Source organism: Miscanthus floridulus, chromosome 6 (genome assembly GCF_019320115.1).
Source record: "Miscanthus floridulus cultivar M001 chromosome 6, ASM1932011v1, whole genome shotgun sequence".
NCBI lineage: Eukaryota > Viridiplantae > Streptophyta > Magnoliopsida > Poales > Poaceae > Miscanthus > Miscanthus floridulus.
In genome coordinates, this window is record NC_089585.1 from 92,643,589 (window position 1) to 92,656,675 (window position 13,087).

The window sequence follows — 13,087 nt, forward strand, 5'->3', positions numbered from 1 at the left end:
CACATTGTCAGGAATGTCTCCTGCAACATAAGTAGAAAAATGATGAAAGAATGAAAAAATAGATGTAACGAAGGGGGTAAGCTCCCAATAACCATGCAGATAAGACACTTACTCAGATGATTCTATGTCAAAGGGAACTCATGAGGAGGATCTGCCACAACATCATGAGTCTGACAAGCATCTCCAACTAGCTCATTAGGGGCAGATTGAGCATCGGGAACCGTAGGGTGCAACCTCCACATCCATATCAGGTTCCGGGACGGGAGGGTCGAAGTGTGCCTACTGACCCATTGGTGGGGAAAACCCATGAGAGATGGGATCAACTAACACTCGCCGCACAACCACGTCCAAACTTTGGAACTGGCACTTCATAGCCGATCTCACATAGTTCTCCCACTTGTCTGCACACACAATTGGGATCATCTTCTAAGGATATTGGGAGGGAAACCTAGGTGAAGTACACCCTCAACTACGATGCCATCGTCATCATGACAATGTAGCTCCTCCCGAGCCCTTGCAACCAAATCACTAAATGAAGGCTTCTCATTGAATAACACAGGCACGCTTTGCATGTCAACAAACTCAACATATCCATAGCGATCTCTTTCCACGGTGCCTCCATGATATATGCTCACTAGGTTGTCCATCTATTTCATACACAAATCCAAACATATTTCGTTTAGTCCAAATTACATGCCAACAACTACATACTAGGTAACTGCTAGCTTTGCAAATAACATAATAGCTAGCTCCATACATGTCCAACAACTAGGTTATCACCTTATTATCACTACATCACCAACTAATTAAACTAAATAGGTTATCATAACTAAGTAGATAGCTAACTAAGTAAGTAAATAGTCTAACTAGGTTATCACATAATCTCTAGATCACCAACTAATTAAACTTAATAGGTTATCACATTACCATCCTAAGTACATCAATAAACTAACTACTACACCACAATTCAATCTTACTATCTAACTACATTGCATATACACAAAATTTACATGTCCAACGATGGCAGTGCACGACGCGGTGGAGAGCAGGAGGAGGCACCGGGCGCGGTGGAGGGCCGTGGGACCGGGTGGCGGAGAACGACCTACGCGTCCGGCCGGACGTGGAGGACGGAGAGGCAGCAGCGCCTGGACCAGCGCCGCGGGGCGGGTAGGGCACGATGGCCGTGGCGGCCGCGGCGGGGAGGGCGATTCGAGCGGGGGCGCGGTGGTGGCCGGGGCGGTGGGGCAGCCAGTCGGCGCAGCGCGGCCGGGACGGGTGCGCGGGGCCCGGACGCCGGGCCACGGCGGCCGGGGCGGTGGGCCGGCGCAGTGCGGTCGGGACGGGGGTGCGGGGCACGGCGGCGGGAGCGACGCCGGCGGCGGGAGGCGTCGGGCGAGAGAGAAGAAAGGAAGTGAGGAAAAGGAAAGGAAGGAAGAGAGAAAGGAAAATGACCTACCTGTAAGGCCGGCTCAGCGCCAGGATCTATGGCGCCAAACTCAGCGCCAAGATCTACGGAGCCAAGATTCACGGCGCCGAGCTGGCTGCCATGTCACCCCCGGCTCTACTTTGATGCCGACGTGGCCCCCCGACCTAGGCGCCAAACCCTTTGACGCCAAGACGTGTAAGCTCGGCGCCACCATCGATGATGCTGAGTTAAGGGTCTAGATTTTAAAAACATACCTCCAGAGGCATATTTATGAAAAACTTTCAAAAACAAAAAAATAAAAAAATCGGGTCTACGTGCTGGTTCCCTCTGCCTATCTCCTTGGAACAATTCAACGATCCACGCCTATATAAAGGGTTCCATGCTACCACTACTTCACCACCAACCAAGGCACCAAAAGCCAAAGCCAGTAGCTAGCTAGGAGTGCTACACATAGTAGTTCTCTGAACCAGCTGAAGTTTACTCTCGTCTCATCATCGAACGAGACCACTAAGCAACTGACATGGCGGCTAATCTCAAGTGGCCTCCTGTTCTGGCCCTTCTCCTCGTTGCTGCCATGGTTGGCAGCACCAGTGCTGGCAATATCGCCGTGTACTGGGGCCAGAACGGCAACGAAGGCACCCTGGCGGACACCTGCAACTCCGGGCTCTACGCCTACGTCATCCTCGCGTTCCTCACGACCTTCGGCAACGGACAGACCCCGGTCCTGAACCTCGCCGGGCACTGTGACCCGGGCTCCGGCGGCTGCACGGGCCTGAGCAGCGACATCCAGAGCTGCCAGTCGCAGGGCATCAAGGTGCTCCTCTCCATCGGCGGCGCCACCGGCAGCTACGGCCTCTCCTCCACCGACGACGCCAACAGCGTGGCCGACTACCTGTGGAACAGCTACCTGGGCGGCAGCGACGGCTCGACCCGCCCGCTCGGCGCCGCCGTGCTCGACGGCGTCGACTTCGACATCGAGAACGGGCAGTCGGCGCACTTCGACGACCTGGCGAACGCGCTCAAGGGCAAAGGGAGCGTGCTGCTGTCGGCGGCGCCGCAGTGCCCCTACCCGGACGCGTCGCTGGGGCCCGCGCTGCAGACGGGGCAGTTCGACAACGTGTGGATCCAGTTCTACAACAACCCCGGGTGCGCGTACGCCAACGGCGACGACACCAACCTGGTGAACGCCTGGAGCACGTGGACCAGCAGCGTCACGGCGGGGAGCTTCTACCTCGGCGTGCCGGCGTCGACCCAGGCCGCCGGCAGCGGGTACATCGATCCCGGCACGCTGACGGGCACGGTGATCCCCGCCATCCAGGGCGTTGGCAAGTACGGCGGCATCATGGTGTGGAACCGCTTCTACGACGTGCAGAACAACTACAGCAGCCAGGTGAAGGGCAGCGTCTGAGCATACCAAGCTTCAGGCTACAGCACAGGTAGCCATACAGATACAGTGGCTATTCATTCGTCAAGTTATCTGACTAGATACAATAAGAGCGGATCATCAGGGGACAAAGATGCATCTGCTACACCACACAAATTCTACGATAAGTTTGTGCTATATATACCCAAAATGAATAAAACTTGACTTGCAATACCCTCCGGTCAAAAGTACAAAATATGACCACAACACATGCATTTCTGGCAGCATTGAACGCATGCATGTTAGCTATTCTCTCGTACTCTCTCGTTTTCTGAACCACATAAGCAAGAGCTGCTCTTTCATCAAGATTGTATTGCCTGGAAAACCAAAAACAACACGTCTAGTGGGCTGTATTTCAAGCTGGTATCTTCTTTCTTAAAAAGCTGAAAAGGCTATTTTCCAAATGATAAAACAGCACAACTAAATCGCAAAGAAACAAAACACTCCTAAATCTAGCTAATAATAAACATAGAAACTAAATGGTCTCCGACGTGACTCATACGCCATCTTTCTGACGATCGACCTCCGTGATTAAAAAGAAGACCTATAGGAATTAACAGGTTTTGTTTGGGTGGTTTAATTTAGAAAAGGGGCGCTCCATCAAAAGTATCAAAGCTCATGTTTGACATCATGTGCGTCTCATCACCAGCTTGCTGATTATTTATTAATGATAGGTGATGTGCTCGTCGTCAACCTCGTCAATCTCATGATCTACTTGATTAGTCTCCCACAGACATTCATAGATGCGAATGTCAATGTTGTACCTTGTTTCCAAAAGAAAGAACTACCGCGTGGGTGTTTCTCACTTTCACACCAAATAATTTTAATGTATCTTCCTCATTCTTAACCCAATCACCATCTTCTTCACTCCCACGCCATGCTCCGACGACGTATAGTTTAGTGTAAGTTTCTCCAATAAGGTTTTGGTGTTCAGGCTTTGGCATGATTCCGTCTAATCCTTAAGCTTTAGAGGCCACCTAGGGCCAATCTAGGCATCTAGCCATATGGTGCTAGTGATGATTGGTGAGCAGGTGTTAGCGAGGATGGACTATGAGTAGGTACAACTCAAAATTTGATGGTCCTCATGATGATGGGTTAACAGTGGGAAACGATTTCTCTTTTTGTTCAAAAAGAATGTAATTCTAGCTATATATTTTTACCATTTTCTTAAAATAAGGTGCTCATAAAATTTTTCTTATAGTATATCTATTTAAAATTATAATTGTTAATATTATTTTTTATAAACTTATAAACATAAAAATAGTTTGACTTAGATTAGATCTAGGATTACAGTATTTTTTAGGTAATATGTATATAGGGCGGGAGATGCTAGAGATAGGTGGCAAAATGTGTAGTGGAGACCAACTATTAAGTGAAAACATACAGACCAATTTAAAAAAACATACTTTGGTCATTCATTTTTTTTTAATTTTGGTGCATCCATAGTGCATACTAATATGTATTCACATACAAAAGCTGAGATGCAAACTTAAACTAGAAAAAATCACCCAAAAATAATAAATTTCATATACATGTACACTAAAAGATAAAATACCTAAGATTTTGTCTTCTAGGGCACATGCATCTGAAATTTGCTATTTTTGTATGAATTTTTCAAAAGCGAGTTTGCATCTCAACTTTTGTATGTAGGTACATATTTGTATGCCCTATGGCCGGATGTGCTAATGTCAGATTTTTTGAACAACCAAAATAATCTTTTTTATCGGTTTTTATGTTTCTACTAGCAGGTGGTTTGCACTATATATATTTTGCCGAGATAAATAAATGATAACGGGACGAGGGTAAGTGCGCCATAAAAGTTCAGTGACGGACTACGTAGGTAAGTAGCCAGAGAGGAGGGAGAAGATGGGGTCACCTTTACTGTCGGTATCGGACAACGGAAAATTCAAAAAAAAAATTCAAAGAACGTGCATTTCACGTATATTTATATATAAGAGGAAATTCGAGCGTGGTGACAAGAAAATAAAATGATACAGTCAGATGAAAATATCGATAAGATAAGACAATCATACGCAATTACGCACGATGGAACAAGGATCATGATGGAACGGCAGCGAAGTCCATGCAAAGGATTCAAGCGCGCTCAGGGCCAACGGCTGCGCCAGACAGTACTGCCTGTCTGCCTCCCTCGTTTGACCGGACCATGCAGATGCGATTTGCCATGGGATGAGCCTCGTTTAATTAGGACTAGGTGGGCTGGCCGGCTGCGCACAGGCCGGGGACTGAAGGCGAGTGGTCGCTCCAAGACGAGGCTCACACGCTGCCGGCGAGACTCATATAACCATCGGTCGACGGCTGAAGATTCCGACGAGCTGGACTCGCCGTCGCAAGTCAGATCTTCCAAGATTACGTTCAACAGTTTCCATAGGCAAACAACATGTTCTCTGGTTGGTTTCTGGGCTGATAAGCCCGGCTAATCCTGGTTTGTTGTGAGAGAAAAACACTGTAACATGGCTGATAAGCCCCGGCTAAAACCAACGACCGAACAGGCTAAAAGCCGTCACATCGTTGGTTCACCTCGAATCCTCAGTGTCTGCCTTGTCTCCGATCCTCCTCGTCTCGTCGATGACAGTAGTGCTGAAAAATTAGGCAGCTTCACGGCTTTAGAGAGGATGATGTTTCACTTCTGATATATCCATTTTCATCTGTTATCAATGACTCTAGCGCCCGAAAGTGCGGCGCGAGAGTGCGTCGGGACGCCGGTCCCTTCCCAAAGCCCACCCGCCCCCCACGTGGAGTAGAATGGAACCCCGCTCGCCCCCCACGTATAGAACGGAATAGAACGGACCCGCCCCTGTCCTCCGCTCCCCACCGCGCCCCTGTCCCCCGTTCCCCAACGCACCCCATTCCCCCATCGCGTCCCTATCCCAAAAAGAGCATGAAACACTTCAAATGCAACATTGCAAAACATATGGAGAAACTATATAGTGCAACGTCGGGATATAAACACTGTAACATCGTAAAAATATGTAGTGCAACATTGAAAAGCATGCACTGAAACATCAAAATTGCAACATCGAAAAACATGTACTGCAACATCGAAAAACATGTGCTGCAACATAAAAAATTATGTTCTGCAACATCGAAAATTATGTAGCGCAACATCGCAAAAAACGTCTGTTGCAACGACCCAAAAATCCCATTGTAACATGCGAAAATCATCTGTTGCAACATCCCAAAAAAACCAATTGCAACACGGGAGAAACAGCAAAAAAAAAGTGTACAAAACAACCCCTGTCCCATCATCTTCGAGCTCATCGAAGGGAGGAGGGAATAGGACCCTAGAGCTCGCCGGAACCCTAGCCACCGCCGCGTCCCTCAGATCCAGAGGAGGAGGAGGAGGAGGAGGAGGAGGGGGGCTCAGATCCAGAGGAGGACGTGGAGGAGCGCTCAGATCTAGAAATGACCGACCTATCTCATCGGAGCCACCGCCGTCGTCCTCGTCTCTGGTGAGGGTCGCAAGGAGGTCGCGGAGGGAGGGAGGGGCGGCAGCGACCTGGCGCGCGGGCATGGCATCCGTCCCGGGGGCGATCCGGAGAACGGCGTGAGGCGCGGCAGCGAGTGGGTGCGGAGGAGTAGGGAGGAGGGGGGGAGCGGGCGAGCGAAACGAGCAAGTGGGCGCAGGGGGTCGCGGGATGGAATCGCACTCGGTCGAGTCGTTGCGTGTGCGGATCTGTCCGGACTGGATGGACGCCCATACAGTATCATTGTACGAATACGGTGCCACAAAACAACGTTCATTAAAATAATCAAAGGAGGGGAGGTGGGAGTATGTCTGAGACTAAGAAAATAGATGTTGTATCAGTATATATGCAATGTTCTGCACGCATAAAACTTGATACCACTTGTGTTCGCTGAACTACTACTGTACTTCCTCCGTCCATAAAAAAAATGTAATTCTCGCTTCCTGAGAAATCAATGTGTTTGAACTTTGACCAAAATTATATAAAAAAATACTAATATTTCTGATGCAAAATTAGTATTATTAGATTAGTCATAGAATATATTTTTATAATAAATTTATTTAGAGACATAAATATTAATACTATTTGTTATAAATTTAATTAAATTTGATCGAGTTTGATCGGCACGGATCCACGTCTGGACGGAGTGAGTACGATGTACGTGGAGACAATTGGTTGATTGGAACGTCTGGACGGAGGGAGTACGTTGTACGTGGAGACAATTGGTTGATTGGAACGTAAAGAGCAGGCGAGGGAGGGGCGCGTTGGGTGTCGGAGGCTGACTAGTCAGATTCGAAGATTCCGGGCTGATCATCGGGTTCGTTCGTCTGCCTGTTGGGCCGCGCCGGCCGCCCGACCTCCTCGTCCAGCTTTTGCCGTTGTGCGTGGTCCCGCCATTTTGCCTCAACGGCATGCTTGCATTGCAGCCGCTGGACCTATTTTGTGACAGCCTGGTGACCGTATTCATTGCCCAAGATTTCTGAATAAACAACGCCTGTAACTCTGCAAGTAATAATAGGTCGACCAGGACTCCAGGCCGCACCTATGACCGATGGTTTCAAAAGCGTGGAAAATACGATGCAAAGTGCATTGCAATTTGCAAATAGATTGCTGAGCTTTGGACTTGTGGTTTCAAGTTATGCCTAGTTCTACTGCATTTCAGTCTTTGACAAAACGTCCCTGTCGAGACGAAAGTCCTTAACATTGACAAATGGAACGAACTGTATTACAACAAGAAGCCTATTTTCCTATTAAAAAAAAACAAGAAGAAGAAGCCTACAGTGTTCCCAAGCTGCAGCTAAAACCGGGCGGCAAACTAAAACGTCTATATCGAGTTAAACATCCTTATAAAATAAAGATCTGAAAAACAATTGAAAAGAATAAGTATAAAAGATCTCCTTGGCATAAGTTCGCACCACGAACAAATTTACAATCGCAGCCGTGTGAAGCCACCGTCAGCGTGCCCCCTGGAACACGCCAATCTGACCAGACGGACAAGATTCGTTGAATCCATAATAACAGATACTGACCGGCCGGTGCCTTTTTGTTTCAGCCCCCATAGACGAGATCAGCGCTTCATTATTAGCATTTGCTCCATCCATAGCTAGACCTAGACTAGATAGACGGTGTGCCTGCACAGATTGAGGCAGACGTTAATCGTAATTGGTGGGAAAGACATGCCCAACTTGCTAGTACGCGTTAGCGATCTTAGTACACAACCACCTAGTCTTGAGACCTGCTCTGATCCACGTACAGTTTACGCGTGCCCGGACGATCAAATCATCACGCATCCATCAATTACACACTCCGTCTACACACAGATTACTGGATTAAGGAATCCAGAAATATAAGGGATTCTAGGTACAATTTCTATCAATTTTGGATCAGACTTTGCTTTAATCAAGGATATGAGGGTCATTTCAAATCTTGCTTAATTTGTGCTAAAAGTACCATTATGTATATTTGTGAACTGAATTTTTTTTTAGAGTTTTAGGGCCAAGCCCCGGTCTTTCAACTGAAGTCAAAATATGATTGAATTGATCCGTTACAGCATTGAAATTGGCATTCCAATCTAGAACACCAATTGCAAAGAACAGGAGGTAAAAGCCCCAGCAACTAGTATCACAAAAAACAACCCTCTTCAGACCTCCGCCAGCAATGAGAAACATAAACTTCTTCTGACCAAAAGACGCCACTGTCTGTTAACACCAGACTTGGCTCCATGGAAGTCCACCTTGAGTTAGCTGGATCCAGATCGAGAACTGAAGATGTCGCAAGCCTGATCTCTTGGACTTTGTTCATCAACAAATTTTTTTTTCTCCTTCGGGCATAGAATTAGCCAATTCTGAGCCGTATTCGCTACCTTTCAGAGAAGACATTGCAAACTTCTCCACCTAGCTCTCTGAAAACACATATCATTTCTGAGTTTCCACGCAAGCACCAAAAAGTAGCAGAAGTAATCATGTTCAGTACAATTAACGCGTTTCTTGTTACTAAGCCAGAACTTCCCTACACAGTCTAGAGTATTACCCAGTTGGGTGTGTTTAAGACCTAAGATAGCATCACCGAAAGCTGTTTAGCTACTACACAATCAAAAAAGATGTTGAACAGATTCTTCTTCACAGCAAAACAAACACCTAACATCTTCTGACAGATGCAAAGTCAGTAAGTCACCATTTTCCGCGGCGCCTATAGTAGTACGTACCTTCACGTGAAATTACCATGCACTTTTGTTTTGTGGCTTCAAAGAATCGCTTAGCTTCTTGGCCTGAGAGATGGAATGTGACACAACTTGAATGGCTACAGAAACCGCGTGGAGAACTGGAGATTGGACCCATGCCGTGGACTATTCGACGCTTATATGTGGATTGCTTAGCTGAATAGGTCATTGATGAGTTCGGGGAAAAAAACGGCAATTGTCATGCTTTTCTTTTTTGCTTTTGATTTTGTTATTTATAAATCTAGCAGATTTATTAAAGAAACCCTGTCAAATTTATCCTTCAAAAAAATCCTGTCAAATTTGCTACCATTAGATATAGCTTTGTGATGTGGATCTGTAGGCTTATAGGGCTCAAATTGGTTGCCAAGCTATAGGAAATCACAGACATATGAGTGCAAGAACCATTTAATTTTTTTTCTTATTAACTAGGATCACAAAGAATTTGCAAACTAGATCAGAACATGTACAACGAAACAATTGATACTGAGAACATCACCAAGAAAATCTTGATCGTTCCAAGTGAACAAAAGGAATACGATAGGAAGCTCTATTTTTTTTTTTTACCTTTCTTCAATAATCCTTAATAGCTGCTTGCTTAGGGCCTGTTTGTTTCCACTTCTTTTGGCCACGCTTGGATTATAATCTAAGCGAAGATTTTCTCGCTTCTCGCTTTTCGCTTCTCGTAGTTCAAATCTCTGAAGCGGCTTACCACATAAGCGAGAATCGGTGGAAATAAGCAAAGCGTTTAGCGGGATTCTCGCTTATTTCCACCGACAAGTCGCTTATAAGCGGAAACAAACGGGGCCTTAAAATCAAAAGCCAGGTGCCAGGAGAGGAAAACTGATAAGGCCATGGGAAACAAGCAGAATTAATGTTATAATCCGTGGCTTGCTGGCATCAATTTCGAAGGTTTCAACATTAATTTACATACTAACTCCAATTTTCACCGCAACAAACGGTACACCTTTTCAAAATACGAGCTAGGATTTATGATTGATTTAGTGAAAGGTGCACAGGCTACTGGTGGCTGCGTGAGAACTGAAGAAGACTCATAAAAAATACTCCACTAAGATGGCCTTCTACTTGTTTTTTTTATTTATATTTATGTTTACACCTAGCTAGGAGGGATGTTTTTAGTATAAATAATCCATATAAACTATCTTTTGAAAAGGGGTTGGTATTGATATGATATGAGAATTGAGCATGGCTCTTCTTCAAGAAACCCCTAGAGTAATCTCAAATATTAGTTGATCTTGTTGAGTGATCTCTGAGTGATACTAGTTTTATCCAATCCACCACCACATATCCTTCCGCGAGTCAATCCTTATTCAAAACCAAGTGCTAGGGGAGAAAAACCCGTGCAAAAGTACCGATAGTAAGTACAGAACGCATGCATATATCTAAGAGTTAGGAAGGGATTTAGAGCATCTCCAGCAGTAGGAGAAAACTCTAACCGCAAAAACTAGTTATTGGGGGAGATACAAAACTTGTTTTGGGGTTTTGAAGGTCTTCTCTCCAGCAGAACGAGAAAATCCAATCTCCAATAAGAAAAATAGTGGATTGGAGGAGGAGAGGTCTCCCCTTTATTTAAGGGGTGGGAGGCTATGATTTGAGGGACCGGGAAAAAAATTCTCATTGGGGTTGGGTTTGGGAAACTGCCGGAGCTACGAGATCACCAAAATAACAGTTTTTTCTCATTAGGGTTAAGAAAGGGGGACTGCTGGAGATGCTCTTACCAAATACTTTTCTTTTGGGAGTTCAGATATACAATTGTTGGATGGCTTTTTTTCTTTTTGTCGGAAAAAGAATTAGCAAGTTATTTTAAGGAGCTCGAAGATGTGCAGTATACATGTGTCTAAATAAATAATTAGATGAAAAATAAACCCAAGAAACGCTAGAGACACTACACTTGGCACAAATCTCGATGGATTGGAATTGGATATTAGAGTAGCATACGTCCATACTAAAAACTCACTTTAGAATTGAAATGTAAAAAATGAAAGATGGAACCTCTCGTCAAGATGTACTTTTACTTGCCCCGGCCCCTTATCACTTATCAAAGAAAAAAGATGTACTTGGCCAACAATTACGATTTTCCACAAAGTACATCTGAATTACTACAAAGTCTAGCAGCAAGTCAATTGTGAATGCTCAAATCTTCCAAGAGGGGCCATGCAGGTCTACGTGCTAGTTCCCTCTGCCTATCTCCTTGGAACAATTCAACGATCCACGCCTATATAAAGGGTTCCATGCTACCACTACTTCACCACCAACCAAAGCACCAAAAGCCAAAGCAAGTAGCTAGGAGTGCTACACATAGTAGTTCTCTGAACTAGCTGAAGCTTACTCTCGTCTCATCATCGAACGAGACCACTAAGCAACTGACATGGCGGCTAATCTCAAGTGGCCTCCTGTTCTGGCCCTTCTCCTCGTTGCTGCCATGGTTGGCAGCACCAGTGCTGGCAATATCGCCGTGTACTGGGGCCAGAACGGCAACGAAGGCACCCTGGCGGACACCTGCAACTCCGGACTCTACGCCTACGTCATCCTCGCGTTCCTCACGACCTTCGGCAACGGACAGACCCCGGTCCTGAACCTCGCCGGGCACTGTGACCCGGGCTCCGGCGGCTGCACGGGCCTGAGCAGCGACATCCAGAGCTGCCAGTCGCAGGGCATCAAGGTGCTCCTCTCCATCGGCGGCGCCAGCGGCAGCTACGGCCTCTCCTCCACCGACGACGCCAACAGCGTGGCCGACTACCTGTGGAACAGCTACCTGGGCGGCAGCGACGGCTCGACCCGCCCGCTCGGCGCCGCCGTGCTCGACGGCGTCGACTTCGACATCGAGAACGGGCAGTCGGCGCACTACGACGACCTGGCGAACGCGCTCAAGGGCAAAGGGAGCGTGCTGCTGTCGGCGGCGCCGCAGTGCCCCTACCCGGACGCGTCGTTGGGGCCCGCGCTGCAGACGGGGCAGTTCGACAACGTGTGGATCCAGTTCTACAACAACCCCGGGTGCGCGTACGCCAACGGCGACGACACCAACCTGGTGAACGCCTGGAGCACGTGGACCAGCAGCGTCACGGCGGGGAGCTTCTACCTCGGCGTGCCGGCGTCGACCCAGGCCGCCGGCAGCGGGTACATCGATCCCGGCACGCTGACGGGCACGGTGATCCCCGCCATCCAGGGCGTTGGCAAGTACGGCGGCATCATGGTGTGGAACCGCTTCTACGACGTGCAGAACAACTACAGCAGCCAGGTGAAGGGCAGCGTCTGAGCATACCAAGCTTCAGGCTACAGCACAGGTAGCCATACAGATACAGTGGCTATTCATTCGTCAAGTTATCTGACTAGATACAATAAGAGCGGATCATCAGGGGACAAAGATGCATCTGCTACACCACACAAATTCTACGATAAGTTTGTGCTATATATACCCAAAATGAATAAAACTTTGCAATACCCTCCGGTCAAAAGTACAAAATATGACCACAACACATGCATTTCTGGCAGCATTGAACGCATGCATGTCAGCTATTCTCTCGTACTCTCTCGTTTTCTGAACCGCATAAGCAAGAGCTGCTCTTTCATCAAAGATTGTATTGCCTGGAAAACCAAAAACAACACGTCTAGTGGGCTGTATTTCAAGCTGGTATCTTCTTTCTTAAAAAGCTGAAAAGGCTATTTTCCAAATGATAAAACAGCACAACTAAATCGCAAAGAAACAAAACACTCCTAAATCTAGCTAATAATAAGCATAGAAACTAAATGATCTCCGACGTGACTCATACGCCATCTTTCTGACGATCGACCTCCGTGATTAAAAAGAAGACCTATCGGAATTAACAGGTTTTGTTTGGGTGGTTTAATTTAGAAAAGGGGCGCTCCATCAAAAGTATCAAAGCTCATGTTTGACATCATGTGCGTCTCATCACCAGCTTGCTGATTATTTATTAATGATAGGTGATGTGCTCGTCGTCAACCTCGTCAATCTCATGATCTACTTGATTAGTCTCCCACAGGCATTCATAGATGCG

At 46.8% G+C, this 13,087-nt stretch overlaps 2 protein-coding genes across 2 annotated transcripts; both read left to right on the plus strand.

The window, feature by feature from the left end:
• Nucleotides 1-1,838: 1,838 nt before the first annotated feature.
• Nucleotides 1,839-3,118, plus strand: LOC136458632 (acidic endochitinase-like). The gene has a single exon (XM_066458569.1). The coding sequence runs from the start codon at nt 1,947-1,949 to the stop codon at nt 2,832-2,834; it is 888 nt and encodes a 295-aa protein (XP_066314666.1). The 5' UTR covers nt 1,839-1,946; the 3' UTR covers nt 2,835-3,118.
• An 8,217-nt stretch (nt 3,119-11,335) lies between these two features.
• On the plus strand, nt 11,336-12,534 carry LOC136458634 (acidic endochitinase-like). The gene has a single exon (XM_066458570.1). The coding sequence runs from the start codon at nt 11,440-11,442 to the stop codon at nt 12,325-12,327; it is 888 nt and encodes a 295-aa protein (XP_066314667.1). The 5' UTR covers nt 11,336-11,439; the 3' UTR covers nt 12,328-12,534.
• Nucleotides 12,535-13,087: the final 553 nt, after the last annotated feature.

Bases quoted from the DNA above. Each gene is read 5' to 3' on its own strand.
- LOC136458632 (XM_066458569.1), top strand. From the start codon at position 1,947: ATGGCGGCTAATCTCAAGTGGCCTCCTGTTCTGGCCCTTCTCCTCGTT.
- LOC136458634 (XM_066458570.1), top strand. From the start codon at position 11,440: ATGGCGGCTAATCTCAAGTGGCCTCCTGTTCTGGCCCTTCTCCTCGTT.